The sequence below is a fragment of the Zingiber officinale genome, chromosome 5A (assembly GCF_018446385.1).
Source record: "Zingiber officinale cultivar Zhangliang chromosome 5A, Zo_v1.1, whole genome shotgun sequence".
NCBI classification, from domain to species: Eukaryota; Viridiplantae; Streptophyta; class Magnoliopsida; order Zingiberales; family Zingiberaceae; genus Zingiber; species Zingiber officinale.
The window spans coordinates 101,040,888-101,058,754 of NC_055994.1; the positions used below are offsets into that span (position 1 = coordinate 101,040,888).

The 17,867-nt window shown below is 40.6% G+C and overlaps 1 protein-coding gene across 1 annotated transcript; it reads right to left on the bottom strand.

Moving 5' to 3' along the window:
* Positions 1 to 10,426: 10,426 nt before the first annotated feature.
* Positions 10,427 to 16,845, bottom strand: LOC121981240 (transcription factor VOZ1-like). The gene is made up of 4 exons (XM_042533668.1): positions 16,464 to 16,845; positions 16,174 to 16,371; positions 11,529 to 12,054; positions 10,427 to 11,429 (listed from the first exon to the last, which is right to left on the bottom strand). Exons 1-4 carry the CDS (start codon positions 16,674 to 16,676, stop codon positions 10,828 to 10,830), a joined length of 1,539 nt encoding a protein of 512 aa, XP_042389602.1. The 5' UTR covers positions 16,677 to 16,845; the 3' UTR covers positions 10,427 to 10,827.
* Positions 16,846 to 17,867: the final 1,022 nt, after the last annotated feature.

Sequence of the window (17,867 nt, forward strand, 5' to 3'; positions counted from 1 at the left end):
TAGGAATGCCTTGTGGTCATCCATGGTGGATGCCTACAAGGTATCCAAGGATCTTTCCATTGTTAAGTTAGATGAATTTTTTTGTGAAATGGAATTACATGAACTTGCTAACAAAGGGCAAAAAGAGAAAGGTATTGCTTTGGTTGCAGAAGAAAAGAGCAAGGAGGGAAGAAGAAAGAAAGAAAAGAAGAAGGAGAAAGAAATTGTTTCATCTTCATCCTCCTCCGAGTCCGATGATGAAGGTGAATCATCATCAAGCGAGATGGCCAACTTCGTGAGAAGAATCATGAGAAGGAGCAGAAGATACAAAGGGAAAGGTAAACCTAGTGAACAAAATATTGACAAAACTAATGTTACATGTTATGAGTGCAGCAAAAAGGGACACTATCGGAGCGAGTGTCCCAAATTAAAAAGGAAGGAGGAACGAGCCAAAAAGAAGGAGGAAAGAGTCAAGAAGAAGAAGGCTCTAAAAGCTACATGGGATGAGTCTTCTTCAAGTTCATCTGAGGAAGAGAAGAGGGAGAAGAGTACACGGCAGTTAGCCCTCATGGCAAGAGAGGAGTCCGAGTCCGAGAGTGAGGACTCAAGCTCTTCAGCCGCGACTTCATCATCTTCGGATGATGAAGAGGTAACCTCTCCCCATTTAGAAAAGTGTTATAAAACAATTGCACATTTGTCTACTTCCCTTAAAAAATCAAAAACAGAAACTAAACTGCTAAAAGATGAAATAGAGAAATTAAGGGCCCTTAGGGAAGATGAGGTCGATGACCTTTATCAAGAGGCCCTAGAGGATGAAAACAAAACCTTGAAGGGTGAAATTGAGAAGCTCAAGAAAATGCTTGAGAAATTCTCAACCAGCTCTAAGACCTTAGACATGATTCTAAATGCCCAAAGGGCGGTTTACAACAAGGCTGGATTAGGATACCAACCTAAGGAGTCTAGCTTTATTTCTTTAGTGTCAAGAACCCAATTTCATAGAACACATGTTTCTAGGGTTCATGAGACTAGGAAGAAGGTAACAAAGGCATGGGTGCCTAAGTCTTTCATTGTAGATGCATTAGGTCCCAAGATTTGGGTACCTAAAACATCTATCTTTCGTGTCTTGTAGGCATTGGTAAAGGGGGAGCGTCTATCAACTTGGTTTGTTGATAGTGGATGCTCCAAGCACATGACCGGGGACAAGTCACTATTTTCTACCATTCAAAACAAAAATAGAGGTAATGTGTCATTTGGTAACAATGGTAGTCTTAAGGTTGTAGGAGTTGGAGACATTCATATATCCGAATGTCTCCATATCAAAAATGTCCTTCTAGTCAAGGGGATGACTTTTAATCTCCTAAGTGTCAGTCAATTGTGTGATACGGGTTACACAATTGAATTTCATTCAAGTCAATGTTTGGTTAAACACATTGACACACTTGACACGGTACTAGTAGGCACAAGGGTTGATAATATTTATCAAGTATCATTTAAAAGTGCTACTAATGCTTTGATTAAGTGTTTCATGTCAAAAGAAGAAGAGTCTTGGCTATGGCATAGAAGGTTGGCACATGTCAATATGAAGAACATCCGGAAGTTGGCCAACCAAGGATTAGTGCGAGACTTACCCAGCATCAAGTACCACAAGACCAAACTATGTGATGCATGTCAAAAGGGTAAGCAAACAAAAGGTGTTCATAAAGGTAAAAGCATTGTAAGTACATCTACTGCTTTAGATTTATTGCACATGGACCTATTTGATTGCAGTAGTGTAATATCATTGAATGGAAGTAGATATTGCTTGGTAATCGTTGATGATTTTACTAGATACACATGGACTTTCTTTTTGAAACATAAGGATCAAACTATAGATATTTTTATTTCCTTTTGTAGAAGAACTGAAAATGAAAAATCGACAACAATTAAAACCATTAGAAGTGATCATGGTGGGGAATTTCAAAATCATAGGTTTTAGAGTTTTGTCAAGAAAAGGGATATAGGCATGAGTTCTCTACTCCGAGGACCCCACAAAAAAATGGGGTTGTGGAGAGAAAGAACCGAGTCTTACAAGAGGTTGCACTAAGCATGCTCAATGAGTACTCACTGTTAGTTGAAGCTGTGAATACAACTTGCTATGTGCAAAATCGAGTTTTAATACATAGGTTTTTAGGAAAGACTCCCCATGAACTTTGGTTTGGGAAACCACCTACAATTAAACATCTTAGGGTGTTTGGTTGTAAGGTGTTTATTTTGAACACCAAGGACCATCTTGGGAAGTTCACGGCTAAGGCTGATCAAGGGATACTGGTTGGGTACTCGCTCACCAGCAAAGCCTATCGAGTCTACAACAATAGGACTAAACTGATTGAAGAGTCCTCTGATGTAGCTTTTGAAGAAATCCCTAACTCAAATGATCAATCAAGGGCTATAGGAGAAATTCAATTTGAACTTAGAAATCTAAGTTTGAATGATCAAAATGAAGAACGAGTCGAAGTTGACTCTGATGTTGATGAGCAAAGGCAACAAAGAACTCAATCGATCCTTTGCCAGATAGTGAGTCCTTGCCTGTGCCTAGTGAGACCATTCATGAGGCACCATCAACACCAAGACAATCTAGGATAGCCTCTAGTCATCCCCAAGACCAAATTGTGGGAGACATTCAACAAGGGGTTAGGACTAGATCATTCTTCAGAAATGAGTCTAATGAAGTCGCATTGATTTCAGAGATTGAACCAAAATTAGTTGATGAGGCATTGCACGATCCTGATTGGATCATAGCTATGCAAGACGAATTAGGTCAATTTGAAAGGAGCCAAGTGTGGGACTTAGTTCCTAGACCTAAGAAGACCACCATTATTGGAACTAAATGAGTCTTCAAAAATAAGTTAAATCAAAAGGGAGAAGTTGTAAGAAACAAGGCAAGACTTGTAGCCAAGGGCTATAGTCAAGTCGAAGGTCTCGATTATGATGAGACTTATGCTCCCGTGACACGATTAGAGTCCATTCGTTTGATGCTAGCTTTTGCTGCACATAGAGGTTTCAAGCTCTATCAAATGGACGTTAAATCGGCTTTCTTAAACGGTCTCATCAAAGAAGAGGTATATGTTGAACAACCACCGGGGTTTGTGAGTACCGAAGCTCCAAACCACGTATATAAGCTCAAGAAAGCACTTTATGGGCTTAAACAAGCACCACGAGCTTGGTACGAAAGGTTGTCAACATATTTACTAGAAAAGGGTTTTGTGAGAGGCCAAATAGACCCAACACTATTTCTGCGTAGAGATGGTGAAAATATTTTTGTAGCCCAAGTATATGTCGATGACATAATTTGTGGCTCAAATAACAAGGGCTATTTGAATGAATTTATTTCTCACATAGAAAGTGAGTTTGAGATGAGTCTAGTAGGAGAATTGACATTCTTCCTTGGACTTGAAATCAAACAAACTCGAGATGGAATTTATGTCCATCAGGCAAAATACACTCAAGAGATGCTTAGAAAATTCAATATGAGTGACTCTAAGGAAGTGTCCACTCCAATGGCAACAAGCACTCGCCTTGACAATGATGAGAGTGGAAAACCAATTGATCTAACGCAATATAGAAGCATGATTGGTAGTCTTCTATATCTCACAGCTAGTCGACCAGACATACTTTTTGCTGTGGGCATGTGCGCTAGATATCAAGTCTGTGCCAAGGAATCTCATTTAATTGCAGTTAAGAGAATATTGAGATACCTTAAGGGCACAATTCGAGTAGGTCTATGGTACCCTCGTACATAGTCTTTTGACTTGATAGGCTATACCGATTCCGACTATGCTGGGTGCAAATTGGATCGGAAAAGCACTAGTGGGGGTTGCCAATTTTTAGGTTCATCTTTAGTTAGTTGGTCAAGTCGAAAGCAATATTGTGTTGCTCTCTCCACGACCGAGGCTGAATATATTGCCATGGGAGAGAGTGTATCGCAATTGTTGTGGATGATACACACCCTAGAGGATTATGGACTTTCTTATAAGGGTGTACAAGTGCTATGTGACAACATTAGCACGATCAACCTAACTAAAAATCCAGTCCATCATTCTAGGACCAAGCACATTGAAGTGCGTCATCACTTCATTAGAGATCACGTAGCTAGGGGTGACATTGTGCTCACATATGTGGAGTCAAAGTCAAACCTAGCCGACATTTTCACCAAACCCCTTCCGGAGAATGAATTTAGTCATTTAAGGAGGGAGTTGGGGATGTGTTTGGCTCCTTAGGTCATTAGAACCTCACCATGATCAATAAGGACTATTAAAATGACAAGAGTAATTGGGATAATATTTTGGGCAACTTGGGAACATCTCACACAAACTATAAGGTTTAACAAAATATTTTTGTTTGCTAGAAATGGGGTGAGATGCTAGGAACAACCAAATTATTCAAAATGTATCATGCATCCCTTGAATAATTAGGTTGAAGAGACATTAATTGAGTATGGGGAAGACCATTACATAATTCATGTGTATTTGGTTCCTAGATCTTACTCATATATTCCAACCAAGGAAACTTGGTTGGACTTTTCCCTATAAATCATGTAACCTTGATTGTTGGAATGTTTGATACCTTTGATCGATACCTTTCGTGATTTTGATTGAAACTAGGATAAGTCATCGAAATAATGATAGAAATTTGGACATTTTTTTTGCCAAATTTGGGACTGAACATAGCAAGGTTGAAGATTTCAGTTTTTAACCTTGAGTTGTCTATTTTGACAAACTTGAAACTTGTCTGAAATCTCAGTGTTTGTGCTCGAATTTGAAAGTCTCAAGTTATAAACAAATTCACACCATAAGAGCCCATCGTTAGGACATAATTATGCTTGTAGATTCTCAGGGTTCTAGATATTGATTTTGAAAGTTTTATGGAGAAACTACGAACTATCAAACATATCTAAGGATTTCAACAAATCACCAAAATTTCAAGACTACGATGCATATCATAGGAGAAGGATCGGTCGACAGACCGATCCAAAAACTTCCCAACCTTTCTGTCAGAATCGATCGGTCCGTGGACCGATCGAGTTATTTTTGCGCCACCGATCGGTCCAGGACCGATCAGATAATCCGATACGATAAGGCTCTTCGATCGGTCCATAGACCGATCGGTGGTTCCATTGGTTAAGTCCGTGACTTAGGGGCCATCGACGATCTCCGATCGGTCTATGGACCGATCGAAGTTCCCGATCGGTCACCGCATCGATCAGGGGCTTCACTGGCTACGATCACCTTCGATCGGTCTGCACCGATCAGAGGTTCTGATCGGTCCGGTGACCGATTAGGGCTTGATCTTCCGATCGGACAACCGTCCGATCATTTCTTCACCGTACACTCATCTAAACTCTTAAAACCTCCCGATCCCTTCTTTTTCCTCATTCACGCGAAACCCCAGCCGACTCTTCCCACCAGTTCACCCTTTCTCTTCTCTTTGCACGCCTCCAGCCCTCGGAAGCCCTAGCCTAAAGTTCAAATGGCACCAAGGTAACTTCTTACCTCTCTAAAACTTGGCATTGTGTTTTCATTTCTCACTGGAACTTCTGTTATTGTTGTCTCGGTTCTTATTTGTTGGTGGCTCCGGTGCTCACTCATTGCCCCATTTTACCCCATTGTGTCCCCTTAGGAAGAAACCCACTGATGGTGAGGGAACCTCTAAGGAACCAACCAAGACATCCAAATCCAAAACTCATGCTGCTCCTTCCCGACCCCAACCAGCTAGTTCCAGTAGATTCCCAAACCGCCAGTCTGAGCAAGCTTTTCAACAAAGGACATTCAAATTACTCCCTTGTAGGTCCGTGGATAGAAAATTCATGGACGAATTTTGCCCACAAGTGTCCGAAATCATAGCATACTACAAACTCGATTCACTAGTCTACTTGGAACGAGATATCAACTATGACCTGGTCTCTGAGTTCTATAATAACCTTCATGAGACTAGTGATCAAGGTTTTAAAACAAGAGTTGCTAAGCGGACTCTTGATTTCAGTATCTCATCTTTCTTTGAGTATCTCGATTGTCGGAGGTGTTCCGGTGATGTTTTTTCGATATTTCCTGACTTACCAGAACAATTACTTCCACCGTTTGATATCTCACCTGACGACATATATGAGTACTTCTTCAGACAGCCTAGACAAGGGCTAGATGAGCTAGATGTTGACTTCCCTACTTTTGCAGCCTTGAGATTATCTCCTCAAGATTATATTCTTTTTAAAATTGTCACGAACTGTCTTCTACCTATCACATCTAAACCATTATCAGAGATTCGACCGTATCATTGTCTGATGCTTTACAAGTTGCGTAGGCGTCTTGATTTTGATATCATGTCGAGTATCTACTCCTCGATCATATCATATTCTCAGCCTAGCGGCTTCACTATTTATATGCCTTATGGGCATATAATTACTGATTGGCTTGAGACTCTTCAGATTGATGTCTCTAAGGGTAGAATAATCAAAATGGTCAGGTAGGATTGCCGACTTGGGAAACGGGCATTTTCCAAGTCTGGAATCATAGGGCGAAATGGGGATGTTCAGTGGAAGGATGGGAGAGCTTTAGGTGAGTTACCACGGGGACCTCCACGACAGGTTGCAGCTGCTCCTCCTGCTGACATTGGCGAGGCGGATCCTGATCTGCGCTGGCAGATCGCCGAGCTGGAGAGTCGGTTTGATCGACACGAGGAGATGGTGGCTGCTGAGTTCGATGGACTACGTATTCGGATAGACCAGCGCTACGATGACCTGCGCGGGCATATTGACCAGCGTTTCGATGATATGCGTAGTCATCAGGTGGTAACACAGCAGTTGCTACTCGGATGGATGGCACGCTACCCGCCTCCGCAGTCTTACCCAGGCTATTCATCCTCCAGCGTGCCGCCTCAGGATTTCACCCCTCCTGCCGATGATGGCGGTGTTCCTCAGTGTGAGAATGTTGATTGATACAGTTTGTTTGTTGGCTGTCTGTATTTTGGATGTTATTTTTTAGTCTTTATGTCGGACCTGGATGTTTGCACTTCTGATGCTACTCATATATGTATGCTACTCGGTTTTATATTTGCTTGCTTCTTATTATGCTTCATTTTCTGTTTTTTTTTATGCTGTTCCTATGCCATGATTTGATTGTATCTTTTGTCTTTCTTACTGTCATATTGAGACCTTCGAGGGAACTCTGGGTCGGTTAAGAGAAGGCAGTATGGATTAAGGGGGAGCCTTTTGCACCTTTTCGATGTTTGACAAAGGGGGAGAGGATACCTAAGTTTAGAAATGTATGAAAGCTTGATTTTAGGGGAGAGGATAACGGGAAGGATCTTGATTCCCGTCCTTGACTTGGTGGTGTATCCGTCTTAGGGGGAGGATCCTGATTTCCCTAAAATTATGGGTATATGAGCATTTCTGATCTAAACTTAAATCGTGTTGTCAAACAACAAAAAGGGGGAGATTGTTGATACAGTCTGACCTGGATGTTGTTTTGATGTTGACACTGATTTAAGTTTGTATCAGATATTTAACTCAGATTAATTACTAATCTAGGTTGACTTGGTTGACCTGATTCGGGAAAAAGTCCAAGTATGGAGACTTGGCACTGGAGAAGTCCAAGCAGGGAGCTTGGCACGAGTGGAAAGTCCTAACTGGATGTTAGGCTTGGAAAGTCCGGAGGAAGCGTGCTGGAAAGTCCTAATCGGGATGTTAGGCGTTGGCAAGTCCGTGAGTGAAGCCAGGCCAGGAAAATCCAGATGGATCAAGGGTGATCGGACATCCGTGTTGAAAAGTCCAAGAAGGAAGCTTGGCATGCGAAGTCGAGAGGGCTCGTAGCTCGTTCTCTAGGACCAGATGAAGTCGGAGAGAGCTAGGAGCTCGTTCTCCCGACTAGGTCGAGAGGGCTCGGAGCTCGTCAAGAAGCCGGATCGGTCGGCAGACCGATCCGTATGCTACTCACCGGATCGGTCGGCAGACCGATCCAGGAACTTTATACCGATCTGCCGACCGATCAGGAATTGATCGCAGCTACCGAACGCCATCGATCGGCCCGCATCGATCGAAATCGATAGCTCATCGTGATGTTACCGATCGGTCGAGACCGATCGTAGTCGTAAACGCTGGGAAGAACGCTATCCGATCGGTCCGGGACCGATCAGATGTTCTGATCGGTCCGCAGACCGATCGAGGGGCGTATTTCATTACATCGATCTCTGATCGGTCCGGGACCGATCAGATTAACCGATCGGTCCGCGACCGATCGAGATGATCAGCATGGATCGGTCCGCACCGATCCATGATTGTTTGTTTTGCATGTACTTTTTCTGATTGCCGTATTTGTCTTCACCATCTGTTTTTAACCATCTGCTGTGAGTCTTTCTAGCTTGCAGGTTGCAGGTCACATTCTCATGTTTGGATTCAAATTAAGCTTCATTAATAGAAGGAGACAAGTACCCTTTTCACTGTAATTGGCTGCAACAGATACGTTTGGGGCATCAACGTTCATTGGCGAAATCCGATTACGATTGGGCTGCTCAGTTTGACTTCTACCCATTGGTTGGTATACAGAAACGCCAGTGATTTTCATTGGCATGTGTTCAGAGAATCAGAAGAGGAGGAGAGGTGATTGGCTACGCCTTGCTGGCAGCAGCGATTCTGCAGACGGCGGTGATACGAGCAGAGAGACATAAGTAGGAAGAAGAGGAGTTCAGGAAGTAAGGATTCTGAATTCTCTGTCTTTTATAATTAAGCCTTCGAGAGAGCAAGTTGGTGAAGCTGTGAGCTCCTTGCTGAGAAGGTTGATTGTGCGCTCTCTGCTCTGTTCTCTTCTCCGCGTGGCTGTAAGCTCATCTTAATATTTTTCTCAGCCACCACTGTAAGTCTTGTGCTTAAATCCATAATCATCTGAGACTTTGTTGAGAGGTTGCTCCACCGAGAAGGAGACATCTTTAGCCGGATCTTGTCCGGGGTGTGATCTACCGAAAGATCAAGGAGTCGTCCTCCTTACGGACACGCCGAGGAGTAGGGGCAAGTTATCCCCGAACCTCGTATATCCTTGTGTCTGCTGTGTGTTTGTTTTCTTTCTTTTTAGTTTTTCTACTTCCGCTGTGCTGTGCTAACAAAGTTCTTGAAGAAATTTCTGTATAGTGTTTTTCAAAGAGGCTATTCACCCCCCTCTAGCCATCTAAGATCCCAACATACACGACTGTCACTGTATCAATCTCAATCAACGTTTTTATTTTTCCCATCATTTTTTAAATATTTTTTTTTTCAGTTTTTCCTATTTTTATTTTCTTTTGGTCTCTCAATGCTGTCGTCGCCATCCTTCAGCACTGTCTGCCGGTTGAGACCCTGTGCCAGACACTAACCCTCACCGTGACTAGAATTACTACAGCTGCTAGATGCCTCTCGTCGTTAGTTCTTCATCGTTGCCTACCGAGTGAGATCCGACGTCAGACGTCGACCCTTGTCACGATTGGGACTACCACAGCCGCTAAACACCTCTCACCACTGGTCCTTCATCGCTGCATGTTGGGTGAGACTCGACGCCAGACGTCGACCCTCGCTGTAACTAGGACTACCCAGTCACTAAACACCCCTACGTCACGAACTAGGTTTCCCTCTCAATGCTATCCTTCATCATTACTGTCGCTGTCCTTTATCAAGAGCAACCAACATACTAGGTTTTTCCTTAGGACGCCATCCAACTCTCCATCCCTATGAGATCTTGCAAATTAAGGTACGAGGAAAAGCTTACTCATGGAAATTGAAATGAACACTTTATTTTAACCTATGTATATGCCCACTTTATTTTAATCTAACAAAAAAGCATGCTCATGGAAATCTACCCTCGGAGACATGATTCGGTGGAAGTACTTGAGATAAAGCCATAGAGGTCGGGGATCAAATCTCCGCATAGAGTTTCACCACTTTTGTAGACCCCTGCCAATACACTTTCCACTTGGACTTCCCCACTTTATCTCCCTCCTCCCAATGATAGTGGGCAGCCTAAAGGGCCACTAATGTGACGGATCACTTGGCCTAGCCAAAGTCTGCTCATGTGAATTGAATATGGCATCCTTGATCATCTCCGCATCCTTAACTTGATCATCTCCGACCTAATGATCATGGGTCATGATCCTCTGAATAAGGTTATTTAGGTGTTCGAGTGGCAGAGAAATCAAAGGATCCTGTTCTATGTTGTGGACTGTTTTTTTTTTCCTGGAGAAAACATAAACAAAGAAATATGATAAATGCAGCTCCATAGTCAATAAAATCAAGGAAAGACCACCAAATTCAGAACTGGTTTTAACAAAATAAGTATAATGTAAAAAAAAGCATAAGACATCACTTCATACAAAGTATTATACCCACCAATAGCAGGAATCAAAGACCTTGAACACAAACCAGACTTCATGACGCTAAAACATTTGAAATCACTTACCAAGAAGCAACAACCAAGTCATGTTCTTGATCTACCTTGACACTCCATAAGAGAGTCATAGACCCATGTAAGTTGTGACTTGGCACCTATCATTCCAGTGCACTGGCCTTCAAGTAATCGGATACATTCAGAAATCAGGAATAAACAGAAGCTATTGTCGAGAAAATTTACATAGAATAAGTAGGTGACATGTCAATAGTCAAGTTTCCAAAGACAAGAAGGCTGCTCAGCTTTAACATGTCTAACAGCCTCATTACGGCCTTTACCAAAAACCGAGTCAGGAAAATGCAACATTTCAGTTGCATAAGCAGCACGAGGCTGTATGTAGTCGCTTGAGGCAAAACAAATCCATACTAGTAACAAGATTGATTTAGTAGCTCAAAGGGTTGGTAATATTCCCTTACGTTCCATAACCATCATTTAAGCTTTCAGTAGTATAAGCATATTGGAGATTAGGCCCATAAGAAGTGTTCTCGTCCAGAGAAACCATCTGGTTGGGAGCATGCATGGTGCTTGGAGCATTTTCCTTTTGATCGATAACTACTGATGGTTTATATAAATTTTCAGGCATATCTTTCTGATTTGCTTTCGTCCTACTCTTAGAATTCTTCTTATGATCCACAATGTTATCTGCTTTGAGTCTTCCCATCTGTTGCTGCAGATCCACAAGTGAGTTACCAGTCAACTTTGCTTTGGAGCCTTTCTTTGGATCAACAAGTTTGAATTCTAGTCTGTACAATGCAAAGGCCTCACAATCATTGATCTCATACTCGTACATGTGCCACTCATAGTGAGTGAGTGGCTGTGGATCCATATAGTAGGACCTTTTTAAACCCCCAAACTCTTTCATGATTTGCTTTCTAGATTCATGCCAACCACGGCCATTGTAATCTGGTAAAGACCTTTGCTTTCTATTTCCACTCTCAAATGCCCTTCTTGGCTTGTCAAAGAAAAGCCATTCTCTAAGTGATTCACCTTCAAGGACACACAGATCGAATAGCTCTGCATGATAAAATAAAAAACAGGTTATGGAATGGATTACAGGATAGCTAAAAGTTGTGATTGAATGAGCAGAAAATAATGCTTCTGACGATGCCATACCTGGAGCATTCCATGGAGACTTTGCAGTTGCAGCACCTTCACAAACTGGAATCCCAACATTTTTGCCGAGTATCTTAGCACTTAGAGCTGACAAAAGTGGGCCATCTTTTAAATCAATGCCACCAGGGCGTAGCACTGGTGTCATACCAGGTGGACCTTCATTAATTGCTAGAGTTGCATGGAAGCTACTACAGTAATCTTGGCACCATTCAGAACCCTGAGCGGGTCTTGGACAATCCCAAAGGGCACACTTTGGCCTCAAAAATGCAGATGGTGGGAGGCATATAGTTGGCAGCACATCTGACATATGGGGAAATACATCTGGACCATTTTGCTCAGTAGAATTCATGTTAACATAAAGCTCATGGGGAATTTCCTGATGCAAATTGTATTGCTGATAATCAAAGTGATTAGTCTCTTGCAGGCAAGTGACAGCAGCATCCTGTTGACCAGTAGGGAGGTTGCCTTCATAATGACCAGCATAAAGGTAGTCCTGCCCAGCTACTTCCTGATGCACGTAGTACTCCTGCAAGAAGACAAGAAAAATGTAAATTTTCAAGATACAGATTGGAATAAAGAGGACCAGCAGGTCATAAAACTGTCCACTGAAATCAAATGCATAGAACAGGATTATATTCCTAGGAAGATGTTAACAGTAGAATATAATGACTAGAACATGATAAAGAGGTACACATGCAAAAAGAAAAGGCATCCAATTTGAAATTCTAAGTGAAATTTCAGAAATGAAAATCTCCAGCAGTAGCAACAATTCACGTTTAGAATAACCAAGGGGCATAGAATGCAAAACACAACCAGATATTCTGCACCAACACTAAAATTGCATCCTGATATAATAGAAAATTTGAGATAGTAAAGTGAGATTTAAGATTATAAGAAAGATCATTATCTTAGTATAGAAATTTAAGCCAAAAGCAGAATGACACGTGTTAAAAATAGCAGCAAATTTGCAGTTTAGAATAAACCAAGAGACATAGAATGCAAACATGACCAGAAATTCTGCACCAACTCTAAAATTGCCTCCTGATATAAATAAATAGGATAATGTGAGATAGCAAAGTGAGATTTAAGATTATAAAAAAGATCATTATTTGGTAGAAATTTATGTCAAAATTATGACACATGTTTGAATAAGAATATTGAAAAAACAATTATGAAGAAAAAAGCGATGAATGAGAATGAACTCAAAAGAAAAACCTAGAGCATGAGACAAATTTCTTCCCTCAAAATTCGAACCAGCACATAATCTAGAGTGGTAAACCTTATCTGATTTTTTCTAACTGTTAAAGGGCTAGGAAACAAAGAAACTTGAAAACATTTCCAAAGAACTTGAATACACAAAATGACATAACAAAAAGGTCATAAGGATGCAGGTTTTAGCATAATTGCCTGTCATGTCAATGGATGGGGTGTCAAAAAACACAGAAGTATATCAAAGTTTTGGTGAATTGCTCTTTCATTCATGTTTGTGGAGTGCATTGATACATCAATGCCTCTTTTGTGAAATTCGGTGAGAAGATATATATGTTTCTTGACAATTTTGTTGAAAAAAATTAGAGAAAAGTTTCATATGTGTGATGATTGACAACGGGAGCAATTGTGTCAGTGTACATGCATTCAATTATTGTTAGTAACTTCTATCATTTGCTACTTGTTTTATTTAATTATGTAGTTTGTAAAATGTGAGACCTCATTTGCATTGGACATACACAACATATTGTATAGGTCTACGTTAGACATTAGCAAGATTTTCTGAATGAGCATTAGAAGAATTCCATTACCTGCTTAATTTCAATGTTGAATTGACAAAAAAATTGGAGTTTTGAATATGATGAGAGGAAACAGATGTTATATCCCATTTTTATTAGGGGATTAATTAACAGCAGTGATTTAAAAATTGTAACTATTTAGGGTCTAGTAGATGGGTTTGAGATTAAATCATTGGATTTAGAGCTAAATTGTTATATTTATGGGCTATTTTGTTGTACTATAGCTGATTAGGGTTCTATTTATGGTTGTTTGACTTTGCATACTATTCCTCCTCTTCTCATCTGTGAATAGCGCCAACTTCTTTCCTTCATGATTTAGAAAACGTAAGCAATTTTCTACCATAAGAGTTCCCTTGTTTCCTGTCTTTTACTCACCAAGCTGCCAAATCTTTTTCTTCACAGCCAGTGGATGAGTCGCTCCATGTCAGTATCTCTCATTCTTTGGGTTGCAAGATCAAAGATATCGGATTAAAGATCAGTAGTCTTTCTCTTCATGTGAGTACATGATTCTCTTTTGGTGAGTGTTTAAGGTTGTGCTTTGTGTTTCCTACCTTGACGAGGCCATTCTTTGACTCATCCTAATAAGGGAAAAAACCATTCACAAGATAAATTTATAATTAATGCAGAGAGCTAAAGTGATAATCAAAAGGCAACACAGGGAGATCTTGAGCCAAAGATGCAGTATCACAATGTAAATGCAATTGGAGTGCATTTGAAATGAACGTGTAAGTAATGGGTTACCATACTAAAGTTTCAGATGCCATGAGGAAAAAAAATGTAGACTATTTCAAACTTCTCTCTTCTTTCAAGTCTTGGAAACTGGGGACCAAAAAGAAGATGCTATGAGAAGAGACAAGAGGAAAATTTGGGACAATATGACAACTACATCAATGTTCAAGGAAGGAGTTAACAAGTCCTCTCGGGGCGATGCGGTGGTTGAGGCATAGGGTGTTGCCACATGAGGTCTTGGGATCGAAGCTTGGCGCGTCCAGCATGCCCTCCCCCATGCCTTGGCCACTTGCACTAATGGCTAGTAGTGATTTACCTCCGTCGTGTTGGCTTAAGAATGGATTGGCGAGGGCGTTGGGGGCGAGCGAATCGCCTTTTGCCACAAGGAAGGAGTTAACAAAAAAAAGGAAGAAATTAACAAGCTTTGTGTCCATTGGTCCCACACTCACCTTTGACACACAGTTGACCGAGTGATTGGAGAAGTTGGTCACAAGTTCAAATACAATACTAATGTATGACAAGTCTGCTAGTCAATATTAATTAAAAAAAAAAGATAGCCCGGTGCACGAAGCTCCCGGCATGCGGAGTCCCGAGAAAGGATCCATTGTACGCAACCTTACCCTGCTTTTTGCAAGAGGCTATTTCAGGATTCAAACCCGTGACCTTTAGGTCACAAAACAACAACTTTACCGTTGCGTCAAGGCTCTCCTTCCTAGTCAATATTGATTGTTATGAGAAAATTAATTTCAAAGTAATATCAATTATATTTGTTCAACAACCTAGTTAAAATAGAGTTATTGATTGAAGAAAACATAATGGTTGAAATGAAGGAGGATGTTAGCCGTATTTTGTGATTTTAAGGTACCTCTAAAGTTTGCAGGGAGGTTTTACAAAACAATGGTACTTGCTATGTTATATAAAACTGAATATTGGGTTATAAATTGAGCGCACTAATGGAAGATGAGAATCGTAGACATGAAGATGTTAAGGTAGATAAGTGGGCATATGAGGATAGAGGATGGGCTAGATAAGAAATGAAACTATTAGAGAGAAAGTCAGGATTACACCTATTTAGGAAAAACTCCGATAGACGCGTTTAAAATGATACAAACATATACTTAGGTGACTAATAAATGACCCAATTAGGTGATGCGAGATTATGACAAATACATACATTAATCAAGGAAGAGGAAGACAAAAAAAATACTTGATTAGCAACAATACAACAAAGTAAAATTCATTTAAATATAGATAATGATATAGTAAGGGATCGAGGCCAATAGCATAGGAGGATCCATATGACCAACCCCATTAAATTTGATAAAGGCTTAGTTGATATTATTGTTGCTCGAAGAAAACATGTAAAAAAAGACAAGTATTGAAAACATAGAATTCCGTAGGCTCATCATAAATTTTGCATCTTTATATGTGTCTCAAACAAGAACAACTAGTATTAGAGAAAATCTAAGATAATTGAGAAAGATCCTTTGAGAATAGCCACCATAAAATGTGATGAACAAGCAACAAAAGCTACTTTTAAAAAATTGCATGCCTTAATGGATCTTGTAACTATTGGACATTTGAATCTTGTTCTATCTCAAACAGATGTTTCTTTATAGGACATGTCAATGACAATGTATCATGTAGAAAATTATACCAAATTGTTCCTTTGGTTTACGAACATGAGCTAAATGCTTCTTCACCTCTTTTTTTCTATGCTGTGACAGTGTGCTACATTAGTTGCATGTTTCTGACCATACAACATACCTGTGCCATTGGAACCAACTGAAGATTTCTCTTAAACTGATGGCACTGCCACTCTAGAGTTTGTACAAACTTTATTCCCACTCTCCTGAATAAATTTCATCTCCTTTATTAATAGCTATAAAAGGAAAAATTTGAGATTTAAAAAATAATACTTCTAGTCTGATTAGTTTTCTTTCTGGAAATAACAGCAGCTGCATGCCCAGACTATTTAGGGTCGGCGTGCAGGAAGATAACACAAATATCACAAACACAAAGTCCACTCTAAAAGCAGCGGACAGAGACAATCATGGGTGCTCTAAGAAAGGAAACAACACGCACAAAAACACTGCAAACAACAAAAATTCCTCTAAGATAATATTTACCTCTTGAAAGAAAGTAGCGGGTTGTCCATCACCTTGCACGACTACACCATCAGTTTGCTGCAGCTCCACCTGTTCCGGCTTGGGCGCGTTCACGAACGCCAACTCGGCTAGCTTGCTCGTCGCATCGTCCTCCTCCTCCCTCAGCTGCAACAGCCGCAGGGTCTCGGAGAACAGATCCGAAGTGTCCGGGGTATGCCCCTGGCCAAGTGGAATCAACCAGAATTTCAACTCGCCAAAGCCAAGAGCAAAAAAACCGGAAAGCGAATAGTGCTAGGTTGGATTAAAATTACTTGGAGGGAAGTGGCAGGCGAAGCCTGATTGAGCTCAGCCTTCCACTCGCGGAGCATCTGGTGGACCTGTTCCTCGAGAACGGCGACATCGGCGGCGCGGCTCTCCTTGAGGGCCGATTGGAGGTCGGTGAACTTCTCCTGGAGGTCATCCACCCGGTTGCGGGCCTTGTCCTTGAACAGCTGGTGCGACGCCGACTTGCAACCCTTCCCCATAGCGGAGATTCGATCGATTGGGCTGGGATCGGAACCCTAGAACTTGGAATTGAGGGGCGATCGAGGACGACGAGGGGAAACGGACACCGGAATCGGGAGAAGAAAGAAGGGGAACAACAAAAAAAAGAGAGGATTAATTAACTGACCCCCGTAACGCCGTAGACGATGGAGAAAAGTAAAAGCGAAAAGGGTTTTATAGGCAGCCGGATAAGCTATGAGCTTTCTGACCAGGTGAAACTTGAAACTTTAAATTATGTTTTCTTGAACTGAAATTATAAATTCCCTTTAAATATTTATTTACTTTTAAAAAAATACTATAAAATAAATTAGAGAGAATTAAATTCCGGTACCTAGAGTTTAGAGAAAATACACCCGATCTTCATATTTTCAGAAGTTAAACGTAACAACCCAGTCCCTACCCTCATTCACCATCAATTTAATTTTTGACGTCTTAACAAAATTTTTTAATTGACAAAACTACCATCATGGTACATTAGACATGTTTTGTTGTTCTTATGATATGTTATTTTTGGTTGGATTTACCCAAACTTTTCAACATCTCAGTTCCTGCATCCCAAAAGAAGCACAGAGCATCGAGTAAAGAATTACATTGTGGAGTGTAAGTATTTGAGTGTAGCAGTTTGCATATTAACAAGGTTTCAATCGGATGAAGATTTTCACTCGGGTGGAAATGTAAAACTTATGTTTCAATCAGATTTACGGAAAAAAAAAATTAGGATCCAAGTTTGTTAAAATGATGATACCATTTTATTGTTGTAGGTTACATCAATGCAGTCTTCCTGTAATAGCATCACAATCGATAACTTACGATTTGAAAACATCCCTTGTGTTTGTGGTAGAAAGACAACTATTTTAAAAAAAATCCAAGCAAGTTGTATTATTATTGTAGCACTCATGGGTGGTTGAAGTGGGTTATCGCAGATGTGGTAGACAACAACAATTACTACACAAATGGTAAGAGGAATTGGAGGACTGAGCATGATTATTCATCAAAGAACATGAAAACAGAGAGGAACGAGAAATACAATTCCTCATCAATGAACTTCAATTTGAGCACTATATTGTGTAGTTTGGTGTTGGTGAATCTGGTTTTGTTGACTATCTATATGCTTGATTGGTAGTGCAATTGTTTAGGAGATGAATTGGAACATTATGATTTTATCAGTTTGT